Below are 24856 nucleotides of genomic sequence, written 5' to 3'. Positions count from 1 at the left end.
ATCCCATCGTAATATATTTATTTATTAATTTGTAGTATGTATTTACCTGTCGCACGTTTTCATGATAAGTCACTCGTTGGGACAGAGGCAAGTCTTCGGATTTACTTCGCTAAAATCAGGGGTTCAATTCATCTCAGTGGACCAAGGGGATAGCCCGTTGTAGCTTTGCTATAAGAAAAACACACATTTTCGTGATAAAATATTGTAAAAAAATGCTTTTTTAATTAATGTTATTTGATTAAATTATTTTATTATAATGAATTTAACGGTAATCATGATTTTATTAAATACTTAGTAAATATTTTAATGTTTCTAATCAGATCACTGCTCTGGTCAAACGACCTAGGCCTCGAAAGTAGCGCCAAATGTTGTTTTTTTTATCTAATCAAACCAACTTAAACCTTTCCGGAATAACACTTCTTCTTTTTTTCAATCCGCATTGCGTGGCAATAGTTTTATCATTATAATATTTTAACATTTACTAAACAGTTTCTTTTTCTTTGTTTACCAGTTTTTGTTTTTTGTTTTTGTTTTTGTGACAGACGTGCTATTAGAATGTTTTCAAGCTTTGGTATGTAGGAAATCCACTTTGTGCAGTCATGATTCTATTTCGTGTACCACTAATACACTACTTAGGTATTTTTGACTGTTTCTCCCGGGCGATATTGATGGAAACAAGACCTATTTTCGGTTGTGTTTAACTTCAGAAATGTCAGAATGTTAAACACTTCCTACTTTTAGTTGAGACAACTAGTTCCAAGGGTTTCGCCAGTACTCTGAGAAGAAATTGCATTATTATTTCTGTACATATAACTCCATTCTCTCAGTCTAGAGGAACATTTATATCAGAGGCATGTATTTTGACATTTTGTGCACTCATCCTTTTTATCAACTGACAATTATTCAAAACAAAGATTGATTTTACTTTGTTTTACACTCTATTAACTCTCTTTTCTGCAACTCACTCGAGCCAGATTTTCAAATTTAACTATGTAATTCAGATTCTGTCTGTTTTTCAAGATATAAATAAACGACTTAAAAACTATTCAAAATATAAAACGTTTTTCGTGAATGTCATTAATCACGATGATTTAATTTCAAGCTGTTACCACTATGTTTTAGACCTATGTATTTATTTATTGCGAAGATTATTAACCTTCTGTGACGTTCCATTCTGCCTTTTCTTAGCTTAGTTGAATGAAATTAGAGATCGCGTTAGGCTGAGAGCGTCGTACAACACAAAACTTCTTCTTTAATTAAATAGAAATGAATATGCTAACTATCACAACTCCCAACACTAAAAGCTACTTACTGTGATAATTGTAATATTCATCTAAAATCGTATTGCTGGTTTTAGTGCAAAGCTACACAACGACTATCTACATTTTGTTCATCGCGAGATATCGAACCGTGGATTTTAGTATGATTGTTAATATACCGCTAACGCACAGGGTCCTTATGAATTAACATATTTAAAAATTAATTCATTAGAAAATTAAAATAAATCTGTTCTCTTATCACATTTTTTTCAGTTTATCTATGTTATACAAAATCTAATATGTGGATAGATAAACATAAAGCTCCTCCCTCCCCAAGATTTTATGAAATTTGTACTTTTAATTCGTTCTGTTTATAAACCATTATAGTAAGGCATGTTTTAAGTAAATTTTATTTTAAGGACCGAGTGTAACCAATAATTAATGTGTCGGATTACAGCTGTGCGAGTAAATTTAATGCCAAAAAACAAACTCGCTCCCCATTTTGAGTCCTGTGTACATTATAAGAGTGACAGTTAAATTCCAACTATTCGGTCAGACAAGATTAGTTTAAGACTTAGCCGGTGTGCTGTTGACTAAGCTGCATTCCCTCTTGTATATCAGTTCTAAATTAGGAAATGTTAACACTGGTAGCTATCGAATGGACTTGCAGGAATATCTGAAAATAAACAGAATTTCAGTATGAAAAGTTGTTTGCGATTATTGATCGAAAATAGTTTTTTGGTTTTTCACGCAAAAAAAAAATCACTTTACAAGTGTGTCTGTGTAAACCTCCCAATGTACAACAGACAATGTCCCAGTTCCATATCGCTTGAAAATTTTTCTTGTAAATCTTCTAATAATTTAGCCAAAGCAGCTTTTTTTTTTCACATAAACTTTAAAAATAATTAATCACCACAGGTGTGCTAAAATCAACGTTTGTTACTTTGTCGGCTTTTCAAACTGTGTTAAATAATTTGTTTGTTTTGTTTTGTTTTTGAATTTCGCACAAAGCTACTCGAGGGCTATCTGTGCTAGCCGTCCCAAATTTAGCAGTGTAAGACTAGAGGGAAGGCAGCTACTCATCGCCACCCACCGCCAACTCTTGGGCTACTCTTTTACCAACGAATAGTGGAATTGACCGTAATTTATAACGCCCCCACGGCTGAAAGGGCGAGCATGTTTGGCGCGACGAGGATGCGAACCCGCGACCCTCAGATTACGAGTCGCACGCGTTAACATGCTTGGCCATGCCGGGCCCCATGTTAAATAATAAACAAATCCGGCATGGTCAGGTGGTTAAAGCGCTTGACTCGTAATCTGGTGGTCACGGGTTCGAATCCTCGTCACACCAAATATACTTGCCCTTTCAGCGGTGTGACGTTATAAATTGCAGTCAATCTCACTATTCCTTGGTAAAAGAGTAACCCAAGAGTTGGCGGTGGATGATAATGATTAGTTGCCTTTCCTCTAGTCTTAGACTGCTAAATTAGGTACGAATAGCGCAGATAGCCCTCGCGGATTTTTGCGCAAAATTAAACAAACAATAACAAACAAAATTCCCTTTTTTAGGAATTTTAATGTAATCAATTAAAATATTGATTTTGTAATTTTTAGAACCTGATAACACCGTCTTTACTTACTGAAATACATATAACTCAAAGTTTCGTCAACTAGTATGCATGATAGAAAATAATCACAGTTCTGCGTGAACGAAAGGAAAATTTGGACATCCTATATGTTGTCTGAACGGTGTGTAATGATATTAAGTAAACAGTCTATAGTTAGTGTTATTGTACCATATGCACCAAGTTTATTCTCTGCTGTTCGGGTTAGAAAAAATAATTAAATAAATAAATTCGAGTGTGTGTGTGTTTTCTTATAGCAAAGCCACAGCAGGCTATCTACTGAGCCCACCAAGAGGAATCGAAACCCTGATTTTAGCGTTGTAAATCCGGAGACATACCGCTGTACCAGCGAGGGGAAGTAATAAATTCGATTATATAAGTTCATGTATGAATGAATATTCGTGTATATATACAAATTATTCATGTGCATCATGTGATTCGTTTCATTATTTCATTTGCAGTCCTGTATTAAAATATTGAGAAGAACTTAATTATGTCTTGTATTTCAAACTCATTTTTAGAACACTTGCGTTTATTATTCATGCTCATAGGTAGTGGGTGCGGTGGGTACGGTCTCATCTCTTTATCTGCATTGCACCCATATGTATGCAAACCGTATATAAAAGGTGAAAAAAACAGACTCAAAATACATCATAAAAATGCACAGTTTTCAGTGAAAAGTAAAACCTGTTTGCCAAGCAGGAATGTCCCCGAGGTCCACAGTACAACGTTACTCTCTCCTCTCTAAAACATGTGCTCAGCATTCAGTTGCAAACTCTCTTTATTAACCAAAAGATGACTTAAGAAGGTCGGAACATTGTTCTGTACTATATTTTAATTAAAGTTTTAAAACCCATACCAGCTGTCTTGAAAATAAACTTACAAGCTATAGTGAATCTTATATCTATTATAGAACAAATATTTTATCCATGGTCCAGGTCCACGACAAGCAAATTAATTATGAGTTGATATGTTACGCCTCGCCTAAGCTAACGCTGTCTTTCTCTTGACCCTCTTTAGTGACACCGAGTACTAGCTGACTCCTTCCAGTAAAGACATTTAATATCCTCATAGAAATCATAACGTCTGAAATAATTCACTGAAGTTGAATGGTTTGTAATGTTCGAAATATATAACATTCTTGGTTAAATTCTGCAGTTTTCAGATTAATAGGCATTAATTACAATTGTAGCTTCTTAGGCCTATGTAGTACATTTATTGTTGCTGTCCAATAATATTCTCCTCTCCCATCTCTCGACTAACCGCTTTTCATAGGAATCACACGAATCTATAGAAATTTCGACAATATTCTCGCGCGCTCTCGTCCAACAAGTATTGTTGATTTTTACGTACACGAACAACTTTCTAGAACAGACTGAACTCACACAATACACAGTTAAGAGTATATGTCACAGACAAAAAGAAAACTATACAGAGACAGGCATAGGCACAAAAATAAATGTACAACGGTAAATTCGTTAAAACGAGTTCTCTACTGGTTTCGTTTTCCTCTCCAAATTAACACAAACACTCTTTAGGTTTCTGTCTACACTGTTGTTGTCGGAATTACTTTATTAAAGTATATTTAGGAAACAGGATGTTTTATGACAAATTTGGATTATTTTTTCAACTTGAAAACGTGTTATGTCTAGTGTAAATAAACCGCATAGCTTTGTTAAAAGTTAGAATAAATTAAAGTGTTCTAATTAACATAGAAAACAAAAGATGAGAATAACTTTATATGGCATGAACTTCGTATCATGTTTCGGACATGTTAAGGTTGAGACAACAAATTTATTGATTTTAATTCATTCAGTATAATGCCGCTTATTATTTTCTTTAATATTAGTTCCAACTATAATTTTTTAGCGCCGCCTACGTCTCCAGTGATCACCATCTCAAAGTTAACCTCGTCCTCAGCAGTATTTCAGTGGAAAAGAGATCCGAAAGACAAATCTATAGTTTCTGGTGAGAATAGAGTTGTGTGTTAGAATTGTTAAAATTGTTAAAACTGTATAGTTTTATACACCAGCTATTTAACGTAAATATTTAACCATCCTGTAAAAACGTGCATGAAAAAGTGGATCGAGCTTACTATTTAAGGAGAAAATAAATAGTTTGACTGATGTTTCTTTGTTTCGTGACGTTGTTTTCAAATGAAAAAAAATTATCGATAGTGTCTAATTTAAAGTTTGTAAGCCCAAGAAATATGGTTTCAGAACCATCACGATAAATGTAAAATATATGCAGTCTAGTGTAACTCATCACATTTATACGTAAGAGTAACATATCAGCTGAATCTCATCATTTTAAAAGGAATATAATGCAGTTTAAGATTCTCGAGGGAATTATGTTACAACATAAAAATCAATGTGATTTATGAGGAAAGTTTTGTTTAGCAAAATCAGTGGATTATGGATTTCATCTTATTACGATTTGAAGTAGAAGCCAGGAAGTGTTCTATTTTTAGCATATTGAGTTAATTATGTGTATGTGTGTATATTAAATATTACATTATTTAGCAGACTGCGATGTTATTTTCACGTTCAAAGAGAGATTATTACATTATTTGTTCGACTAATATACTGCTTTGAAATAAGCATTTTACTTTCTGTTTACACTTTTGGTTTCAAATCATTTTTATGGTTTCGATATTCGAAACAAAATCAGATTACCATATATAATAACAAAGAGTTTGTCTAATGAGTTTAGCTGCGGTAACAGATCGTGACATAGGTTTGTAGTTAAAACGATCGACTCCCAGTCTGCAAGTCTCGTATTCCACGCCCATCACTGCACACGTTGGCCCTTTCAGCTGTTAACCTGAAGATGACCTAAGGAGATCGAAACGTTGTTAACCCTTCCAGTTGTTAACTGTTGTTAACCTGAAGATGACCCAAGAAGATCGAATCGTTGTTCTGTGCTTTATTTCAATTAAAGTTTTATTACCCATACCATACGTCTTAAGAATACGTTTTTATTTCAAATAGGTTTCTCGTCATCACGCATTGTAGTGGGTTTATTGCATCTAAATTATGGATGACCACTTTTCCCAGGGTATTGATTATGTTGTGTTTTTCGTTTCTGTAATAATCGACTACTAAACTGAAAATCACTGAGAATAAATTATTTAAACTATCGTTTCTCATTAATAATTTCTTTTAAATGTTCAGAATACGTATTTCAGTACAAAACCAGCGGAAGTGAATGGCACAAACAACGTCTAGATGGCAGCGTAAATTCCGTGACCCTAAATGACCTTCAATGCGGTTCGAAATACGAAGCATATTTAACCGCTTCGAATTCTCTTGGTACTGGTGAACCAAGTCAGACCATACATTTTAAAACAAAAGAGGCTGGTAAGTATATGTTTTGATACCAAGTTAATAGTTTTATCAAAAGTGTGCAAAGTTGATGAATATGATAGATTTAACATTGAGAAAAAGAACATTTGTTTTCAGATAAGAAAGAAAAATGAGTGTATGTTTTATTACTTATTTATTCAGAATAGTGTGCGTGTTTTATAGGCTTAAAATTAATTGTATTTTTTACACGATGTGTTTGTCTCATATAGCCTATAATAATTTTCTTCGGCTCTCGAATAATCTCGAAACAAAACTTATTGCGTCAAAATTCAGCAATCATTATAATAAAAAGTTAGAGTATAAAACAACTGGCTTTATTATGCAATCATAAAGTTAAAATAGCTCAAATATAATGAAGTCATGGGTAACGTTTCTCTAATACCAAGCTTGAGCGAACACACTTCGATGGATTTGAAATTTCATGGTTTCGCCCTATTACTGCTGAAGAAAAATCGCACTCCGTGTTTTGAGGCCGCGTTAAGGAAGTTCACATGTTGACGGAGGGTAACGTTGATCATCAGCAATCCCTCAGACTATCACTTCAAAATGAGAAATGCGTAGTGGAAGTAACACTTGTGTATTTTTGCGCCAAAAATTAATAAAATAAACAACTCATCAGCTTTATCAAAATTATGGACGTATTATGTAAAACAATTATATCTGAATAAAGCTAAATGAATAAACAAAATCATGAGGATGGACTGCGTTAAAAACAGCGAATCCTAACCTCTGATTAATTATATTATAACCATAAAATTTTCAAGCCATAAACCAAAACACATTAACATAAAATAAAATACATTGCATATAATCCCACGTTTTAGCTTGTACTCTGAGATCCTTTTTTTTTTAATATGTTGCGTATTTTATTTCATGTTAATGTGTTTTGGTTTATGGCTTGAAATTTTTGTGGATATAATATGTACATATATATATTAGTGAAAATAATTACATTTTAATGAAGTTAAATAATAAAATAAGTGAAATCATAAGAAAAAAACTGCGTTAAAAACAGCAAATCCAAACGTTTGACTAACCATGTAATTCGTTATTTTAACTCGAAAACAAATTAAACAAAAAAAACGCTACATCAACGAAAAGATTCCAAGGAACAAACTACAATGTAGGATTATAAAATGTCCCCTACGTTTTGAAGGTGACTGAAAAGTAGAACCCACTTAACAGTGGGGATACACTATCTATCAGTCTTAATTTCCATTCGCCAGTCTTAATAAGAAATAAAGAATAGCAATAGATATAGAATTAGAAATTAGGAGAATGAGATGTGGGTGCTCAAGCATTATAACTTCGCAGTTATTCAGATATTGTAAAATCTGTAATAAACTACAATATGTTATCAGCTATGTTGAAATACTAATACAAAAATTAATAGTTAATGGATTTAATAAAGAAACTTTAAATTAAATTATTAAATTATTCTGTAGCAAGTACAAGAACGTGTGAAATAAATATAAGGAAATTAAAATTAGAGAAATTTTACATAAAATTTTTAATAACTGTTTTTAGTTAAGAATAAAGTCATTTAACAACTTTGCATTACTTTATGCGGATGTACACCTTGTTGCATATAAAGGTTTGTTTAGGGCATAGTAGTCACAGTAGACTTGATGAATAGGTGATGGTCGGGAGCTATAGTAGTTTGAATGACTTGATGGGACGCTTCATGCTAGTATAGTTTGTTTGCTATGTTGTCAGTTAGTGTCTTTCTACCATGTTGGGGGCTGGATGTTAACATCAAGAGAAGTTTTCATCTTACGTACCTCCAAGTGGTTGTACCTTATTTGTTTATTTTTTATTTCAGTTAATTCTTTAGTTGGGAGAGCCGTCACCTTCCCAAAACTGAATGTAAGCAGTGAAGGGTGGTATAGATGTGGGACGTTGTGGGCTTGAGCACTCACATTCTGCTCTCCTAATTTCAATTTTTATTTCTAATTCTATATCTATTGTTATTCTTTATTTCTTATGTACGACTGGTGAATGGAGGTTAAGACTGACAGACGGTGTATCCCAACCGCTACGTAGGTCCTACTTCCACAATCATCTCCAAAACCTAGGGTATATTTTATAATCCTACAATGTAGCTTGTACCCTGGGATCTTTTCAGTTAATTTGTTTTTGTTAGGCCTGTTTTTGAGTTAAAATAACAAATTATATATATATACCACTCGTTTTATGGGTGAGGACATTGAGAAATCAATTGATAAATGGGAAATCACACATTTGTTATGTTTGTTTGGTGCACAGAATTTAGAAAATACCGTATAAACTTCTAATAATGGATTTTTATGACATTTTTTACAAACAAGAAAATATTTTATGACAAAAACAAAACAAACAAATGATATATATCTATATATATATACACACACGTGTGTATGCTTATGTTTGCTTCTTTATCTCATTTTGTAAGTCCACATTTTTTAAATTTTTCTAGCCCCAGTCTCTCCTTCTAAGGATAACTTTCTCAAAATACATGGTACTTCCGTGACACTTCTCCTGACAAACTGGCAAGATGGTGGTTGCACTATCAGAACCTTCACAGTGTTGTATAAGCCCAAGTCTCAACACACATGGTATAACATTTCCAACCAGGTTCCTTCGAACAATGGAAAATTCACAATCCGATCTTTGAAATCAGGAGAAGTTTATCACCTGCTAGTGACTGCTCACGGAGATGGGGGAGTAACACAAACTGAATATCAGTTCCAGACTCACCGTTTAGCTCCAACGTTTGGTGAGTGTTAGAAATAAATTCTTCAGCAAAAAAAATTAAATAATTAACATTGCTACTGGATATCGCATTTATTTGTTTAGAATATAATTTAGAGTGAAATAAAGAAATTTTTGCCCTCACTCATTAAAAGCTCACTGAAGAAGTAAAAAATAAAATAAATAATGGCTTGTGTTTGTGCATATATATATATATATATATGTATGTATGTGTACATCTTTGTTGTTATCTTTAAGAATATAATATCACGATTGTGATCATGGGTTGCTAGCCACTCTTATTAAAGATCGCAGGTTCCTTCCTATTTGATCGTTTTTTTTTTATGAGAGTGCTTTTGCTGTTGTATATGAAGATAAATGTATAGACAACCCTAACAAGAAATTTGTTCTTAAATTTGAGACGCTTTTTGTAGCTACCTTGAAATTTCTCGTTTTTAAATGAAAACAACAGATTTTCCAGGATATCATATTTTGTGAGTTTTTTAGCTAGTGAAGTCTGTTTGAAAGGTAACGTAGGAAATGTTTCATGATGACGAGAAAACTCACTTGTAGAGAAAAATATATATGTAAAAATAGCTGGTTTGGGTTGAGAAAATTTTTTTATGTCGAGGAGCGAACAACGTTTCGACCTTCTTCAGTCATCGTCAGGTTCACAAAGAAAGAAAGAGGTAACTGACCGATAACTGACCACATGTTTGAAGGGGGTTTTGTAATTGAGTGTAGGAATGTAGAGGGAGTGCTTAGATGTTTTTGTGAACCTGACGATGACCGAAGAAGGTCGAAACGTTGTTCGCTCCTCTACATAAAAAGTTTTCTCAACCTATACCAGTTGTTTTTACATATATAGGAAATGTTTAACTATTCACTTCAAAATCTATTTGTGTTTTACTATACATGTAAAGATCTTGTTGTATAGCCTTCTTATTTTCGTTATTTCCATGGAAATTACTATTGTTAATTGTTTGTTTGTTTGTTTGTTTGTTTTGAATTTCATATTAAAATTGACTGTAAAAATAAAATAAATAAACCAAAGAATCAAATGTCTTTAGTTATTTAAACACAAGAATCTAATTCTTAAAAATGCATTAGAAATTCACTAAAAATATATTATTTCAATATGGCGCACTATAAATCCCGTTTCAGAAACAATCTTAATTCAGCTGGCAATTTCACTGGAAATTTCACAGGAAGGAAGTTGAAAGTATTTGTGTAAAATAAAACTTTGCTTTTGGTTTTACGACGTAAAATGCCATGGTTATCTATGCTGGAAGGAAATTGTTAAAGTAGCTGTATTAGAATTGCCCAATAGAGAAGCTATTGTAAAAGCAGATTATTTGTAATAAAACTGGCCGATAAAATGCTATCGCAGAAGTATTCATATTAAACTAGTCGTTAGATAAATCCTACTTTGAAGTTATCTTATTAAAATTGGCTTTCAGAATTTACCACTTAAGTAACTATTAAGGAACATGTCTCTATAATGGCCACATTAAAAGTGGTCATTAAAAATGTCTTCATTAGCATGGGTGTTATAAACTTGGTCATTAGAAAATCCGCCCCTGACTTAGTCGATCCCAATTGGTTAGAGAAGAAAGGCAACTTTAAAGAATTTATGCCATTCTAAAATTGTCCATTAAAAATGTCATTATTAATTAGCGTATTATCCATATAAACAATGTTAAAATTACTATGCGATTAAATTATAAAAGAGCTTTGAAAGTTTTTTTGGTAGACATGCATTTGTGTGTTCGTTTTATAGGTGTTCTGAACACTGGCATAAATAAACCCCTGATTTTACAAAATCATTTGAGAACTGTGCGTTTTTGAGACATGTGAATGAAGAAAAAATACATTTACAAAATAATGAGCAAATACATAGAGTTAGTTTTATCATAACTGAAATGGCATGATCTATTTTTCTGAATTATTTATATTCGTTTGATTGGTAAATAAATCATAGATGCAAACTTACCTTTGCTTAAGTATCCATTCATCTCCCTGTCATTGTTGGGTTTTGGTTTTGATTATCTAGTGAATGAAACAGCTGTTATGCTTGATTTCATCACATGTTTTTGTGCGCGCTTACGGAGTTCAGTGTACACAAATGACTAAAAATAAAATCCATATGCAACAAGGAAATTAAAGCTTGTTATAAATGGTTCTGATAAGAGACCTGAATATATGATTATTTTTCTCTCTTTTTTGTCGTAGTAATAATATTATTTTGTCTATTCTTCCAAGTAGATTAATCTCTGGCCCGGCATGGCCTAGCGCGTAAGGCGTGCGACTCGTCATCCGAGGGTCGCGGGTTCGCGCCCGCGTCGCGCTAAACATGCTCGCCCTCCCAGCCGTGGGGGTGTATAATGTGACGGTCAATCCCACTATTCGTTGGTAAAAGAGTAGCCCAAGAGTTGGCGGTGGGTGGGGATGACTAGCTGCCTTCCCTCTAGTCTTACACTGCTAAATTAGGGACGGCTAGCACAGATAGCCCTCGAGTAGCTTTGTGCGAAATTCCCAAACAAACAAGATTAATCTCTAATATATTCAAAATATTTCTATTTCATAATAATTTAAATAATTAACTATTTGTCTTAATTCGATATTGTTCTACTAAAGTAACTAAACTAAATGTGGGTTGCATTTAAGGAGTCAATCTGAACAACCTTCTTATTATTGAATCAACCCGTAAAATATTATATAGCTCTACTGTATATCAGTTGTATCTTTCAGTGGGTCTTGTATGTAAGAAATTCTTTATTTTTTTATTTGTGCAACGACACCTAAACTAAACTGATTTATATTCTGTTACATGTACTTAACACAAAATGTTTTAATGATTGATTTACAAATGTAATTTCCTTTTTTAGTTTAACTAATACATTAAATTATTGCTTATATATTTAATACAGCTAAACTTCCATAACATTTAGTTTCAAGTGTCTAAAAATAATACAAATTTTTTTTCAGTTGCTACGGCTTTTCCAACGATTAACCAAAAAGGTTCTGGTTTACTGTTTTATAGCAACATAGCCCTTATTGTCCCTGTTGTTGTATCTGCTGTTGTAATTATAGTTATTATTGTCATCTCAGTGGTATGTTTACGTAAGCATCCGGCAGAGAGCAGCAGCCGACATTCGACAACAAACGGCAAGTAATGTGTGTATGTCTGTGTGTTTTGTTATTGCAAATCTACAACGGGAATCGAACCCTTGATTTTAACTGGAGACCGGTAAATAATCTTGAAATAACGCTTTTTTTTTTAGTTTTCGGTAATACGTAAAAAGTATTTTATTAACGTTTTAAATTAACATTTGTTTTAAAAATCGACTTATCCTTTCTGAGCTATAATAATTCTGTTTCCCCAAAACTTTGTTGTGAATTAGTATTTTATTTATATTATAGTAGCTCATAATACTCTGGCAAAATCTTTCAACACCTACTTTACTCGTATCTAATTCTGTAACCAATTCTGTTTCCTAAATCATTGTTCTTTTGTGTTAGAAAATAATTTTATTTTTCGATACGTTCTTATATAAGACTATATTTATAATAGTGAATCATTAAAAAATCCATTGAACAATAAATATGACATATTAAGGCATGTTTTGCATGTTATTATAATTTAATATTTAAAACGCTGCCTAGCACACTCACGTGTGTCTTTTTTTAAGTTAGTTACAGTTCAGATGCTGATGTTTTCAAGTTGTCAAAAACAACGGAAGTTGATCGTAGTAACTGTTTCTAGACGATTAGAAAAGAGCAAACGATTATCATGTTGCTCACTAATTCAAACATATCTGCAGGTAATCAACGTGTAAAACATCCAAAGGACGAGAACATGGTCATGGGAGAATTATCAGAAAAACTCCCAGGATCTAACAAAACTGGGACAGGGAGGCAGAGCTACTATTCCTCTCCCACAAGAAGAACTGTTTTAGATTCTCAAGACAGAACCAGAGGTAATGTTAATTAAATATTATTGCCATTATAAACATCATGAAATTTGAAATATAAAATACTGTGTTGATTTCATAAAGATAAACTACGTTTTTACTGCTTCATTTTTCTCTCTCTTCATCATTATTAACAGGTATATTTTAAGCACAGTAGTTTACCATACCATATTTTTAGTAAGTTACAGTATTTCTAAAGCTCATATCTATAATATCAAATACGATATATTTTGCACTACCTCTTTTTGACACTGTAATGCAATCTAAATGTGACAGCTTAGCTACTGACAGACTTAAGCTAATAAATTAACTCTGAAGATGGAAATCTGCTTGAAATTCTTTCTCAAATGAGCAGAAAGACACAGACTGGTGAATTAACATACTCAGGCTTGCTAGAACATATTCTTATTTTAAAATCATGTGAAAAACTTGTATTTCAGTAAATCAGTTTCTTTTTTAAACAGTAAAATGTCTGATCTATGTTTAGGAGTAATTACTAATATTGATATATGCAAACTACAGATTTGACATTTCATTTTCTTTTTCTATATGTGTTCCTCAAAACCCTCTGATTTTTACTTAGTTATTACAGTTGATGTATGAACTCCAAAACGTATTACACCATCAAGAGTTATTGTATTTTATAGAAATTAAGGTTCAACTCCCCCCCCTCAGAGTTTGCTGAAATTACTTCACAGGCCTCAAATGAACAAAAACTTAAAATACAGCAGTTTTAGGAACACTATTTGTTCATTATACACCCTTGTGCAAATTAATTGAAACAAGACGGAAAATTACGATTTTTTTCAATTTTTTTGCATTTTATTTCTGAGAATTCAAAAATTACTCACAAATTAATACATGATATGACCGTCTTTATTTTTCAGAAGATCTTTAATCCGTTTTGGCATCGAGTCCATGAGTTGACTGCAATCTTTACTAATTTTTGGATCACGGTACCACACCTCAATTATGGCATCAATTAGCTTATCTTTCGTAGTGCAGTCTTTTCCCCGAAGTCTTTCTTTACAAATCACCCAAAGATTTTCAATAGGATTTCAGTCCGGAGAGTTTCCAGGCCAGTCCAGCACCTTTATTCGCGTTGTAGTCATAAAATTCTTCACAAGTTTTGATGTGGGGCACGGAGTCAGATCTTGCTGAAAAAAAAAACAGATCCATCTGGAAATCTCTTTTTCAATTCTGGAACGACTCTTCTCTGCAAAACTTCGATGTACTGTGATCCTCGCATCATACCTTCTACGATACGTAAGCCTCCGACGCCATAGTAGCTGAAAAAGCCCCAAAACATCTTCTTCAAGGGATGTTTTACGAACTGATTGATATGAGATTCTCGAAATTTCTCACCTGTAGATCTGCGAACATGCAAACTTCTTTGACCCTGTAAGAAGAAATGAGTCTCGTCACTGAATAACACCTTCTTCCATTGTTCTTGCGTCCAGTTCTTGTATTTCAGACCCCATTAATACCGTTTTTTCTTCATTGAGTTGATATGGAGTTGTTTTTTGACTGGTCTCCTTGCCCTTCTAACGCAATTTCGAATGACGTAATATTCCTTAAAATTTCGTCATATATCCCAAAAATAGATCGACCGTACTGCAAAACACAGCTAATGACGCTGTGTGAAAAAATGACTATTAAAGGAAATCAGCGGGTCCAGCGAGCCTACACCGCTGCCATGCTGAAAATATTGTAAAATGACCATTTGTTTCAATTAATTTGCACAAGGGTGTAATAAGTAACAAATTGCTAGTTATACTAAGTATGGAACATTGTCAGGTTTTGTATATGTATTATTCGGATTCATTTGAGTATACGTCTTTGACTTGTTGAAGATAACTTGAACAATAAACAGAGAGCATACAATCCACTTATTTTAAAATAATTTATTCAAAACAAGTCAGACGTATGTACAAAATTTTGTTACACTATTGGTTGTCACAATTGTGTCCAGAGCTTTAAATAATTCTTTTTATCGTCAAAGTCTACAATTCAATTACTTTAGAACACTCTTTGACATGGCAAATTTTTCTCCTGTAATCTATTATAACAAAACAACCTGTGATAATTTCACTAGGAACAACCGTAATGAAATATAGCACTGCCTTGAATATTTCAAAAGACAACGAATATATAACATAGCAGCAGCTTTTATTATTCTACTAATAGATGAAAAACAGCATACACAGTTAGATTGTTGATATTAGAAAAGAGATGTTAATAAAAGACAATAAAAACAACCTGCGCAAGAAAATCGAATATCAATAATTATTAAAATATATGAAATCTTCACACATTAGGACAGTTACAAAGAACTTAGTTTGAATGGATATTATCAACTGTATTAACGGTTAAATTAAGATATGTCTTGCAGACCAATGACACTAACCAACGCGCGTTATAAGCATATATAGTGATAATAAAGTATAGCCAAAATGCACAGAAGAACCCAACTCCTTATTCTGAATGGATCAGGAGTTTATATAGTTAATGGTTCACTTTTTCAGGAAGAAGACCAGAAGCCCATGAATACGCTGAACCTTACTCATCTGTACCTGTGCCACGACGAGTTCCAGACGAAGTTAGTCGAGTTTGTTTAAAAGATAATGTAGGAAGCATTTAACTATTCACTTCACAACTTATTTGTGTTTTAATATACATGTAAAAGTCTTGTTGTACAGCCTTCTCCTTTCTTCATTTCCATGGAAATTACTATTGTTAAATAAATTTTGTTACGTAAGATACCAAATTATCACGTAAAAATAGTGTTTTAATTGCATTATTTTTCCGACAATTTTTGTATATAAACATGTTACGTTTTTATATACAGTGGTCGCAATTTACTTATGTTTATAAAACACAGAACAAAACTTCATTGTTATTTTTGTATAACATTTTCATTGAGTTTCTACTGTGAAAACATATACCCAGGCTTTCTAATTGTATTTCTATAAAATAAAGTACATTGCAACAAAAAAACTAATAATAACATTGTTTGAACATAGCTGTACCCTCAATATTTGTATTACATTCACCTCAAGCCAATAGTTTTCTGCATTTGTCATTATTCAAACACCAGTTTTTTTGTCGTTTGCCATTATGTCAACACGCAACTATGTGTGGTATCGCAAAACGGAGAAAAAACACATTAGCAGCACATCAAGCTATTTACGTTTTCCTTTTGCTCATTTACAACATCATATACATCATGCTAAACGTACTTGTTTCAGTCTAACAAGGGTAACAAAACATCAAAGATTACTGAGTGTCCACTTTGCTCTAAGTATCAAAGAGATAGGGGAAATTATAATACTTTGGTTATAAAGTAATACTTAAATAAAACACGAGCTAACAAAACTATACGTGAATTAGTTTTAAATACGTTTGATTTTATCCAGGAAAAATTCTCTTTCAACATAAATGATTAAGATGAGTTTTGTATAAAAAGGATTTTAAAGCGTGCAAATTACGATTTTTATTTCTTGTTATATTTTTGTACATAGTGTTAAAATAACTTAAGATACCGAAATGAGCCACAGAATGTTTGTGCTTATAATAATTCCTGAGGCATCGCGTAAAAATGTAGTCAGCTACCGGTCAGTAACCCTTTCTTTTTTTGTAAACCTGATGATAACCGAAGAAGGTCGAAACGTTCACTCCTCTCTTAGTGCTTTCTCTACCCCTACCAGCCGTTTTTAAATATATAAAAGTTTCTTGGTATTTCTTCTTTACAGGTGAACAAAGGAACAATCAGAACACTTAGAAGTGCTTTCAGTAGATCAGATGGTCTGGCCACTGAGATATGGAATGGTAAGGTTATCCTAGTAACAATAATTTATCATTCTAATAGTCATTTAGCTTTCAAAAATAATATCCGTAATATTTTAGCTTTATAGCAAACTATTAGGAATAACCTATTTGGATGCTGTTATCTTTGTTTATAACAGTAAAGCATCGTTCAGTAACTGATATCCACATATGTTTTATCTAACGAAAAGTAGCAAGAAAAGTATATTTATAATACATCTCTTTCGCAAAGGAGAAGTAAAATATTTAGTGAATCTTGGAAACAGAGAGTTCGTGCCCATGAACAACAGGCCAGGTGGTTAGGGTGCTTAACTGAGAATCGCGGGTTAGAATCCTATCCCACCAAATATACTCTATTTTCAGCCGAATTTCGTTGGTGAACGATAAGCTGCTTTCCCTCTACTCTTTCACTGTTAAATTTTGAACAGCTATTACATACAGCCCTCGTGTAGCTAGCTTTGTGCAAAATTCAAAATAAACCAAATATTGCATAATACCATTGAGAGCAGCAGTTCAGACTTTTTTTTTTTTGTCCTTCTCTGCAAACACAAACGTGAATATTTGAATATAGCAACACATCTTGTGAAATCGAGGGTACTTATTAGAATATATATACATATTTACACGAGTTTTGAACAATGAAAAGGTCCTGAAACATCTAATGCAAAAATTATATTAGTGAGATTAAAAGCACAATCAGCACGAGGGTTTGAGGGCATGCTACCCTGGAAATTTGTAAAAAAAAAAGTGGATATCATGAGGTTAAAATTGGAAGAAATATTGCATGAAATATAGTTTAAACAATTGTATAGTATCCATAAAAATCCAAAACGTTCAATATCATAAGCAACTACACTATGACTATATAGCATGCATTTGCAACGTACGGCCGGTGTGACTCTGAAAATATAACTGCATTCAGTGAATTCAGCCTGTTAGCTGCCCACGAACTCATTTGTTTTCATTTTGTTTATTGTTTAATGAGTCACGAAAATATATAAAATTAAGAGTGCCTTTAAACTGATAGAATTATAGTATTAAGTTTCTAAATAATTAATTAAATCAGCAAATAATATATGATGAGCTAATTTTTATTTGAATTATTATATTCTATATTGGGCTCACTGACAATTAATTGAAATTGACAACTCTCTGCACGGAGAACAACGTAATACAATGCGTCATTTGATGAATGAAAACCTTGGCTTTCTGTTGATTATAAATAATGGAGTATTAAACGTAAGAGAGAACTATTAACAAATCCTGTGAACGAGAATGTAACAAACAGATGTATTATAGATAAGGAGGTTTAAATTTCTATTTGATGACTCTGTAACTAAACGAAATTAAAGGCTAAGAAATACTTTGTTTCAGCGATGTTGATACTATAAGTTATTTATGTTAAATTTCGTATTTATTAGAGATGTGGTGAATAAATTATAAATGAGGAGATGCCTAGAAAAAAAGTTATTTCTCACACGAGGGGAAATTCAGAATTTTTTTTTTTACTATTGCCTTATAAATTTAAGAATTTAAAATTTATGTGATATTAAAATATGGATTATCAGCTACAAATATACCTGAGCCACCTACTGACTTAAAACATTTCTCATAACCTTTATTATTTGAATAATATTCCCATTTACTATGTTATTCTATTGCAACACTACTTTCGTTTTGTTTTCTGGTAATAAGAAATTTTGCTAAGGAAATCGCAGTCTTTTTAAATTGTACTTTTGCTTCGTACAGTGTATGGCCTGCAAGTACATTTAACAATTGCTATCCGGCCTTCACCCTGAATTAAGTTGCATGTGCCTGCTATATAAGCACATCTTTTATTACCTCGCAAAATAGGGGTTCGGTTAAGCCCCCCTGCGCGTCACCCCCAATGGTTTACCATTCGAAATTATGAAGACGAATAATATATAATTGATAACCAATTAAAAGTTGCATGCTTTAACTGTTTCTGAACACAAAGTATACTGAGTTTTTACCTTGCATAGTACCCCAATGGCACAGTGGTATGTTTGCTAGAAACGGGGTTTAATTATCCGTGGTGGACAGACAACAGAGAGCCCTTTGTGTAGCTTTCGTCTCAATTACAAACAACAACTTTACCTTGAATTTTTAAGAATGTAAATTGTTTTATTTGCTACCAAAACAACAAGTAACGAGATAACTATTACAAATAGCGAGTGTGTGAGTGTTCACCTTAAACCTAAATTAATCTTATTGCTTCTGATGATCCTCTCTGAATTTACTTGTATTAAATAGTTTCATTTCTCTTACGAGCATTTCTAAGCTTTGGGAAAGTCAAAGGTTGGAAATGAACGACCGAAACATCACACTAGACAAGACTCCTAGCATAATGCCCGAAAATTAAACAGATCATTCAAAGTGAACAATAGTACACCTCTGAAATAATTCCTCCACGACCGTAACATGATCTAGGTAGACGTTTTCTTTTACAGAGATGAAATCAACACCAATGATACCGATGTATGACTTAAAATTAATGATCAGGATGTCACCTTTGTACTTCACAGTCGTGAAAAAACTGCCTCGAACACGTGCAGGTCACTTATTCTTTGAAATTAATGGCACAAACCATGATAAACCCACAGTTAAAATGATATATAATATAATAATATTCCCTGTTACGACGGTTTGTGAAGCCAAGACAAATTTGGGGCTCATCATTGAAGAAGGTAGCGCCTGGCATAGGAAAGTGGTAAGCAGTGTAAGACAAGAGGGAAGGCAACTAGTCATCACCCCCATCGCAAACTCTTGAGCTACCTTATTATCAGCGAATAATGGAATTGACCGTACATTGCACCTCAGTTGCAGTTTTATTTACTATATTTCTACTTACATAATTTTCCTGTATTTTCATTCAATACAGTCATATGCTACAATAAAAAATACACAGTACATTTATGAAATAAACATTTTTAAACTTACTTGAAAATTAACTTTAAAAGTACACATTTTTCAAACAACTTGGTGAATATTATATTCAAAAGCAATCAGAAAACAGTAATTTATTATCCATTGCATACCTCTATACAACTAATAGTAATTATGATGTCATGAAAGAAAATATACATGCTGTGTTTTGTTCTAATAGTGTTTCTGATTGATATCTGAACGAAATTAACCCAAGTTGCTAATGTTAATATATTTAAAATTTTCGTATTTTTACCACTAGATGGCAGAACTAACCAGTCCACTGAATTATGGGAAAGATATGAATCAAGCAGCAATTCAAGTCAATCAGAAAACAGTAATAATCGAACAAGTAGTCAGTACAGTGGAATTCGACGAATAAATATATAAACACTTCGACTTGTTGCGTTATATTAATATTTATCCCATACTGTCTTTCAAGCAGCACTCACTAAAGTACTAATAATTTGTTCGTAAATAAATCGACCCTTACCAATCACATTTTCACATTACTCCTTTTTTTTTTTTTTTTTTTTTGCATTAAGTACTAGGTACAAAGCTTATATGTACATGTGTCTGTTTGTAAAATTACATTTTTTTTCTTTGTACAACTACTGTAATAAAACGTTTACCAAAATTAAAATTTACTCTCCTTAGTTATTTTGATATCAAACGGCACGGCTGTTCATTTTGAAAACGGCCATTACGACCGTTCCACTATAATCAAATATACCACAATTTATTCTCACCTGTTTAATTTATATTACTTCGGTTAAGCTGCAAATTATATACTACATATGTTTTCAGTAAAAATTGTTGATGTTGTTTTGTTTTCGTATTTAAACATTGCAGTTTGAAATACGTAAGAAATACATGTACAATGATGGTATTTTATGTCAAATATTTACCTCGTAATGAATGATGGGCCTTTCACTGAACCAAGTGGTTTGCATCATTTGTACTTGCTTTGAAGGTTTGCCGACTACAAAACTCGGTTTTTAGCGTTGAATACCCTCAGCCTCACACTGGGTGAGAGGAGATATTAACACTAGAGAAATGCAATAAAAAACATTTATTTACTTCTTAAATTTCAAATCAGAAACCATAATGTATTCATGAAAATATACGTATTTTTCATTAGAAACTGTTCTGTAGCTTACCAAAATCAGTATATTGTTCAAGGCAGAAACACGCGTAGTAAATATTGTAACAAAAAGTTATTATTTTATTATGATTTTGTTTCCAAGCGCGTAAGGCGTGTGACTCGTAATCCGAGTCGAGCTAAACATGCTCGCCCTCCCAGCCGTGGGGGCGTATAATATGACGGTCAATCCCACTATTCGTTGGTAAAAGAGTTGGCGGTGGGTGGTGATGACTAGCTGCCTTCCCTCTAGTCTTACACTGCTAAATTAGGGACGGCTAGCACAGATAGCCCTGGAGTAGCTTTGTGCGAAATTCCAAAATCAAACAAACAAACAATGATTTTGTTTTTAAAATTTAACCTCTCCCAATGTTACAGCAGTAAGTCAGTGGACTTACAACGCTAGAAACCGTGTTTCGATACCCGATACTTGTAATTACTTATGTCTCTACTATTTAAGTCCCCCCCCCGGGAGAGCGGTAAGTCATCGGATTTATAACACTGAAATTAGGGGTTCGATTCCCCTCTGTGACACAGCAGATAATCCACTGTGGCTTTGCTATAAGAAACCACACACACATACCTTATACCTATTTAATGTACGTAGTGTATCATCAAAACAAAATTTCTCAAGTGGGTGGTGGAAGGACTACACAGAACCTTTCGTGCAACACATGCTACTATTAGAGTTATTATTAATTTATTATTATCCTTGTGGATAGTTAAATCATTCTTTACACAAAGAAAAAACTATGTTCCTTCAAATAGAATTGTAATGTTCACAGTTATAGGTTTTGAATATTTTTCAGATTAATGAGCAGTGGGGTATTTGCCCAGGGACTATAAGGGGCTCAATCTAAGGGCCCATTGATAATTTTATTCTTTGTAAAACTACATGGGATGTAGATCCAAAAAGTTATTAGTCTTTGAGCCTACACAAACTTAAATCCGCCACAACGAATGAGTGAATGTGTATCAAGATACAAAATTTTATATCTGCCTTTCGCTTTAAAAATAGTTAATTTCCTAATTCATTAAAATTCGTATTCCACATTTCAAAGGAATTAAATAAAAGTATAAATAATTAAAGCATTGAATCACACTATTTCAACGAGGTACTGAAATAAGAAAAAGAAAAGTTTCCGTAATTTTACGACTTTGTTACGTAGTTGTACAATACACTAAAATGCCTTATTTAGACATGATTTAAACCATAGCCATGGTTAGTTGTCATAAGCTGTATTTGATATACAAATGCCGTAGATATAAACATTAATATTTTGTAAATAGGTTTATATACAACACTTTCTTCTTAGATTATTTCTTTCAATACCAAACGTTATTTTTGATACCCTTATTCAAAAATACATTTCGATGTAATGTACGCTCTTATAACAACACTCAACTTTGGATCTTACAATGATGTAAGTACAGCCTGCAAATAATGGAATAAGCAAAAATGAAGGTATGTGATATTTACAAGTGAATAAAGTTTGAATAATTTGGCAACAATCAATAATAGTCTATATAAAGCAGAGACAATAATAGTACTATAGTCAATATACAAAGCTTGGGACTGCATCTCAAACAACAGTGTAAAGGATCTTCACAAAATTAATTTCACCTTGACTCAGATCCATCATTATATTCCCTCAAGCACACAGTTCACCTGATGGAGGATTTATCTTACAGAAAGAAATTAATTCCAAGTTACAATTAACGTAGTAAAAGGATATACTGACAGTACAAATAAGTCAATGAAAATTTCACAGTGATGGCTTTGCCTATAGAAAGTCGCAATAATAATTTCATTGAGCCTATATTGGGTTTTACAAAAATTGGGAAAACCAAAAAGTGAGATAACAAACAAAACATTAAGAAAGTGGTGTTTGTTAAACAAATGGCAGCTAGCTGGTTATATTATCATTCACTACAAACAGTCAAGCTAGCTAGACAATATTTTTAAAAGCAAATAAATTCCCCAGTAACCAATAATTATTACTTTTAAACTAAAATGCCATGAACTGTTAAAAAACAAGTGTACCAGGTAAACACGAATTCGCCAAATCACCAAAGCAATTTTCACTGGAGATAAAAAAACATACGTGTATATATATAAACGTATTTTAAATAATTCGTGAATCTGTTGCTCTTCTTTTGTTGGCCTGGCATGGCCAAGCGCGTAAGGCGTGCGACTCGTAATCCGCGGGTTCGCGCCCGCGTCGCGCTAAACATGCTCGCCCTCCCAGCCGTGGGGGTGTATAATGTGACGGTCAATCCCACTATTCGTTGGTAAAAGAGTAGCCCAAGAGTTGGCGGTGTGTGGTGATGACTAGCTGCCTTCCCTCTAGTTTTACACTGCTAAATTAGGGACGGCTAGAACGGATAGCCCTCGAGTAGCTTTGTGCGAAATTCCAAAAACAAACAAACATCTTCTTTTGTTTCTGACGCAGAAACGTAATATTTCAGGTCCATTATAACATGCATTTTTTTTCGAAAGTGTTAAGGCCAAAAAATAATGAGAACACTTTTATTCATTCCAAAAGTTAATGAGGTAGCGAGTTACGTCGGCTTTGTAACTTATACGGAGTCCTATTTGAAAAGTTTTGGCTGTCATCTTGGTATAAGTCAAGTTGGTTTTAGTGTAAAGGACGATATGAAATTCAAAGAAACAATTGATAATTCTTTGTTTGCCTTTGAATTTCGTGCAAAGCTACACTATGGCTATCTGTTCTAGCCGTCCCTAGTTTAGCAGTGTAAGACTACAGGGAAAGCAGCTAGTCATCATCACCATCCGCTAACTTTTGGGTAACTCTTCTAACAACGAATAGAGGGATTCACCAAATTTTATAACGCCCCTGCGGCTGAAAAGGCGAGCATATTTGGTGTGACGGGGTTCGAACGCGCGACTCTTAGATTACGAGTCTAGCCATACCGAGCCCAAATGATAATAAACGTGGCATTCAACCATATTAATGTGAGTAATTAGAAGACGTTTCTATTCGTGATTCACAAAAAGTACAAATGTTCTTCAGAAAGTACCGAAGTGAAGTAAAGAAGTAGACTTGGTAACACTGTCTGGAAAGTGCGTTACATATTTTATAGGTGAAGGAAGTGGTGCAAATATTACCTTGAGGAAACAACTCATTTCGAAAACACACAAAAGAAGCCCATATAGTTCAACAGCCAATAACACAAACCCCTTACAGGCACACCCATGAGGGACTACGTCATAACCAAAGTATATTTTTGTCCATATATAGGAATAGAAGAGATGAAAAACTTGAAATGTGTCACATGGAACAAAAACATTACTATCCAAGTACTCTCACAAAAGCGACCAAATGGCTATGAAGTGAAGCTGAAAACTTTATCAATGATCATCCTCTATTTTTATTCACTACAGGTTCTATACTAGCTGCAGAACAGGAAGACAAATTCAGTATAGATACTTATATAAACACTACTCGACCATCAATCTCAATGGGCCCCTTGCCTTTGCTGGGACAGGGTTTGTTATATACATAAGTTGTAAATTACTTAATATTACCTACTTTGTTATCTGAAACTGGGGGGTTTGTACCCTTGCAAGAATAGAAAATATAAGAGACAGATATATACAAAACAGTACAGCAATATCTGTCAAAATTCCACTTGGAGAGTGTGGTATCAGTTTTAAATGGGGTGATGTGTACAACACACCAAAAAGACCTTTCCACTCTTTTTATTGTAGAACAACTAATGGTTTTAATCCAAACAGTTTGGTCTCAAACAGTGAAGAATTTCCATGGTCCACAATCACTAAGGCTGGGAACTGGCAAGGGTCTCACGTGCTCCACTCGAAAGGTAAGATTCATGTAGGGGAAACCCAAATAATATGTCTAGATATACATCAACTTCTCTGCCTGAAACTTTTTATTGGAATCATTGCAGTGAGTGACCATTGGTTTGTAAAATGAGCGTAGTCTGCATTGGACTTGAGCATTATATA

The 24856-nt window shown here is 33.3% G+C and overlaps 1 protein-coding gene across 2 annotated transcripts in view; it reads left to right on the top strand.

Annotated features, from left to right (window-relative positions):
• Nucleotides 1–24069, top strand: part of LOC143252850 (cell adhesion molecule Dscam1-like) — a 133906-nt gene extending 109837 nt beyond the window's left edge. The window contains exons 19-26 of one of the 2 annotated variants that reach the window (XM_076505622.1): nt 4754–4852; nt 6058–6243; nt 8705–9004; nt 11968–12147; nt 12804–12959; nt 15479–15552; nt 16706–16781; nt 19987–24069. In XM_076505622.1, coding sequence (XP_076361737.1) covers nt 4754–4852; nt 6058–6243; nt 8705–9004; nt 11968–12147; nt 12804–12959; nt 15479–15552; nt 16706–16781; nt 19987–20114 — 1199 coding nt within the window. In that variant the 3' untranslated portion in view covers nt 20115–24069. Of the gene's footprint in view, nt 1–4753; nt 4853–6057; nt 6244–8704; nt 9005–11967; nt 12148–12803; nt 12960–15478; nt 15580–16705; nt 16782–19986 lie in introns of both variants that reach the window. The other variant, XM_076505621.1, reaches the window with a different exon arrangement.
• Nucleotides 24070–24856: the final 787 nt, after the last annotated feature.

The sequence above is a fragment of the Tachypleus tridentatus genome, chromosome 6, assembly GCF_004210375.1.
Source record: "Tachypleus tridentatus isolate NWPU-2018 chromosome 6, ASM421037v1, whole genome shotgun sequence".
Lineage (NCBI taxonomy): Eukaryota > Metazoa > Arthropoda > Merostomata > Xiphosura > Limulidae > Tachypleus > Tachypleus tridentatus.
This window is presented reverse-complemented; position numbering and strand designations above follow the sequence as displayed.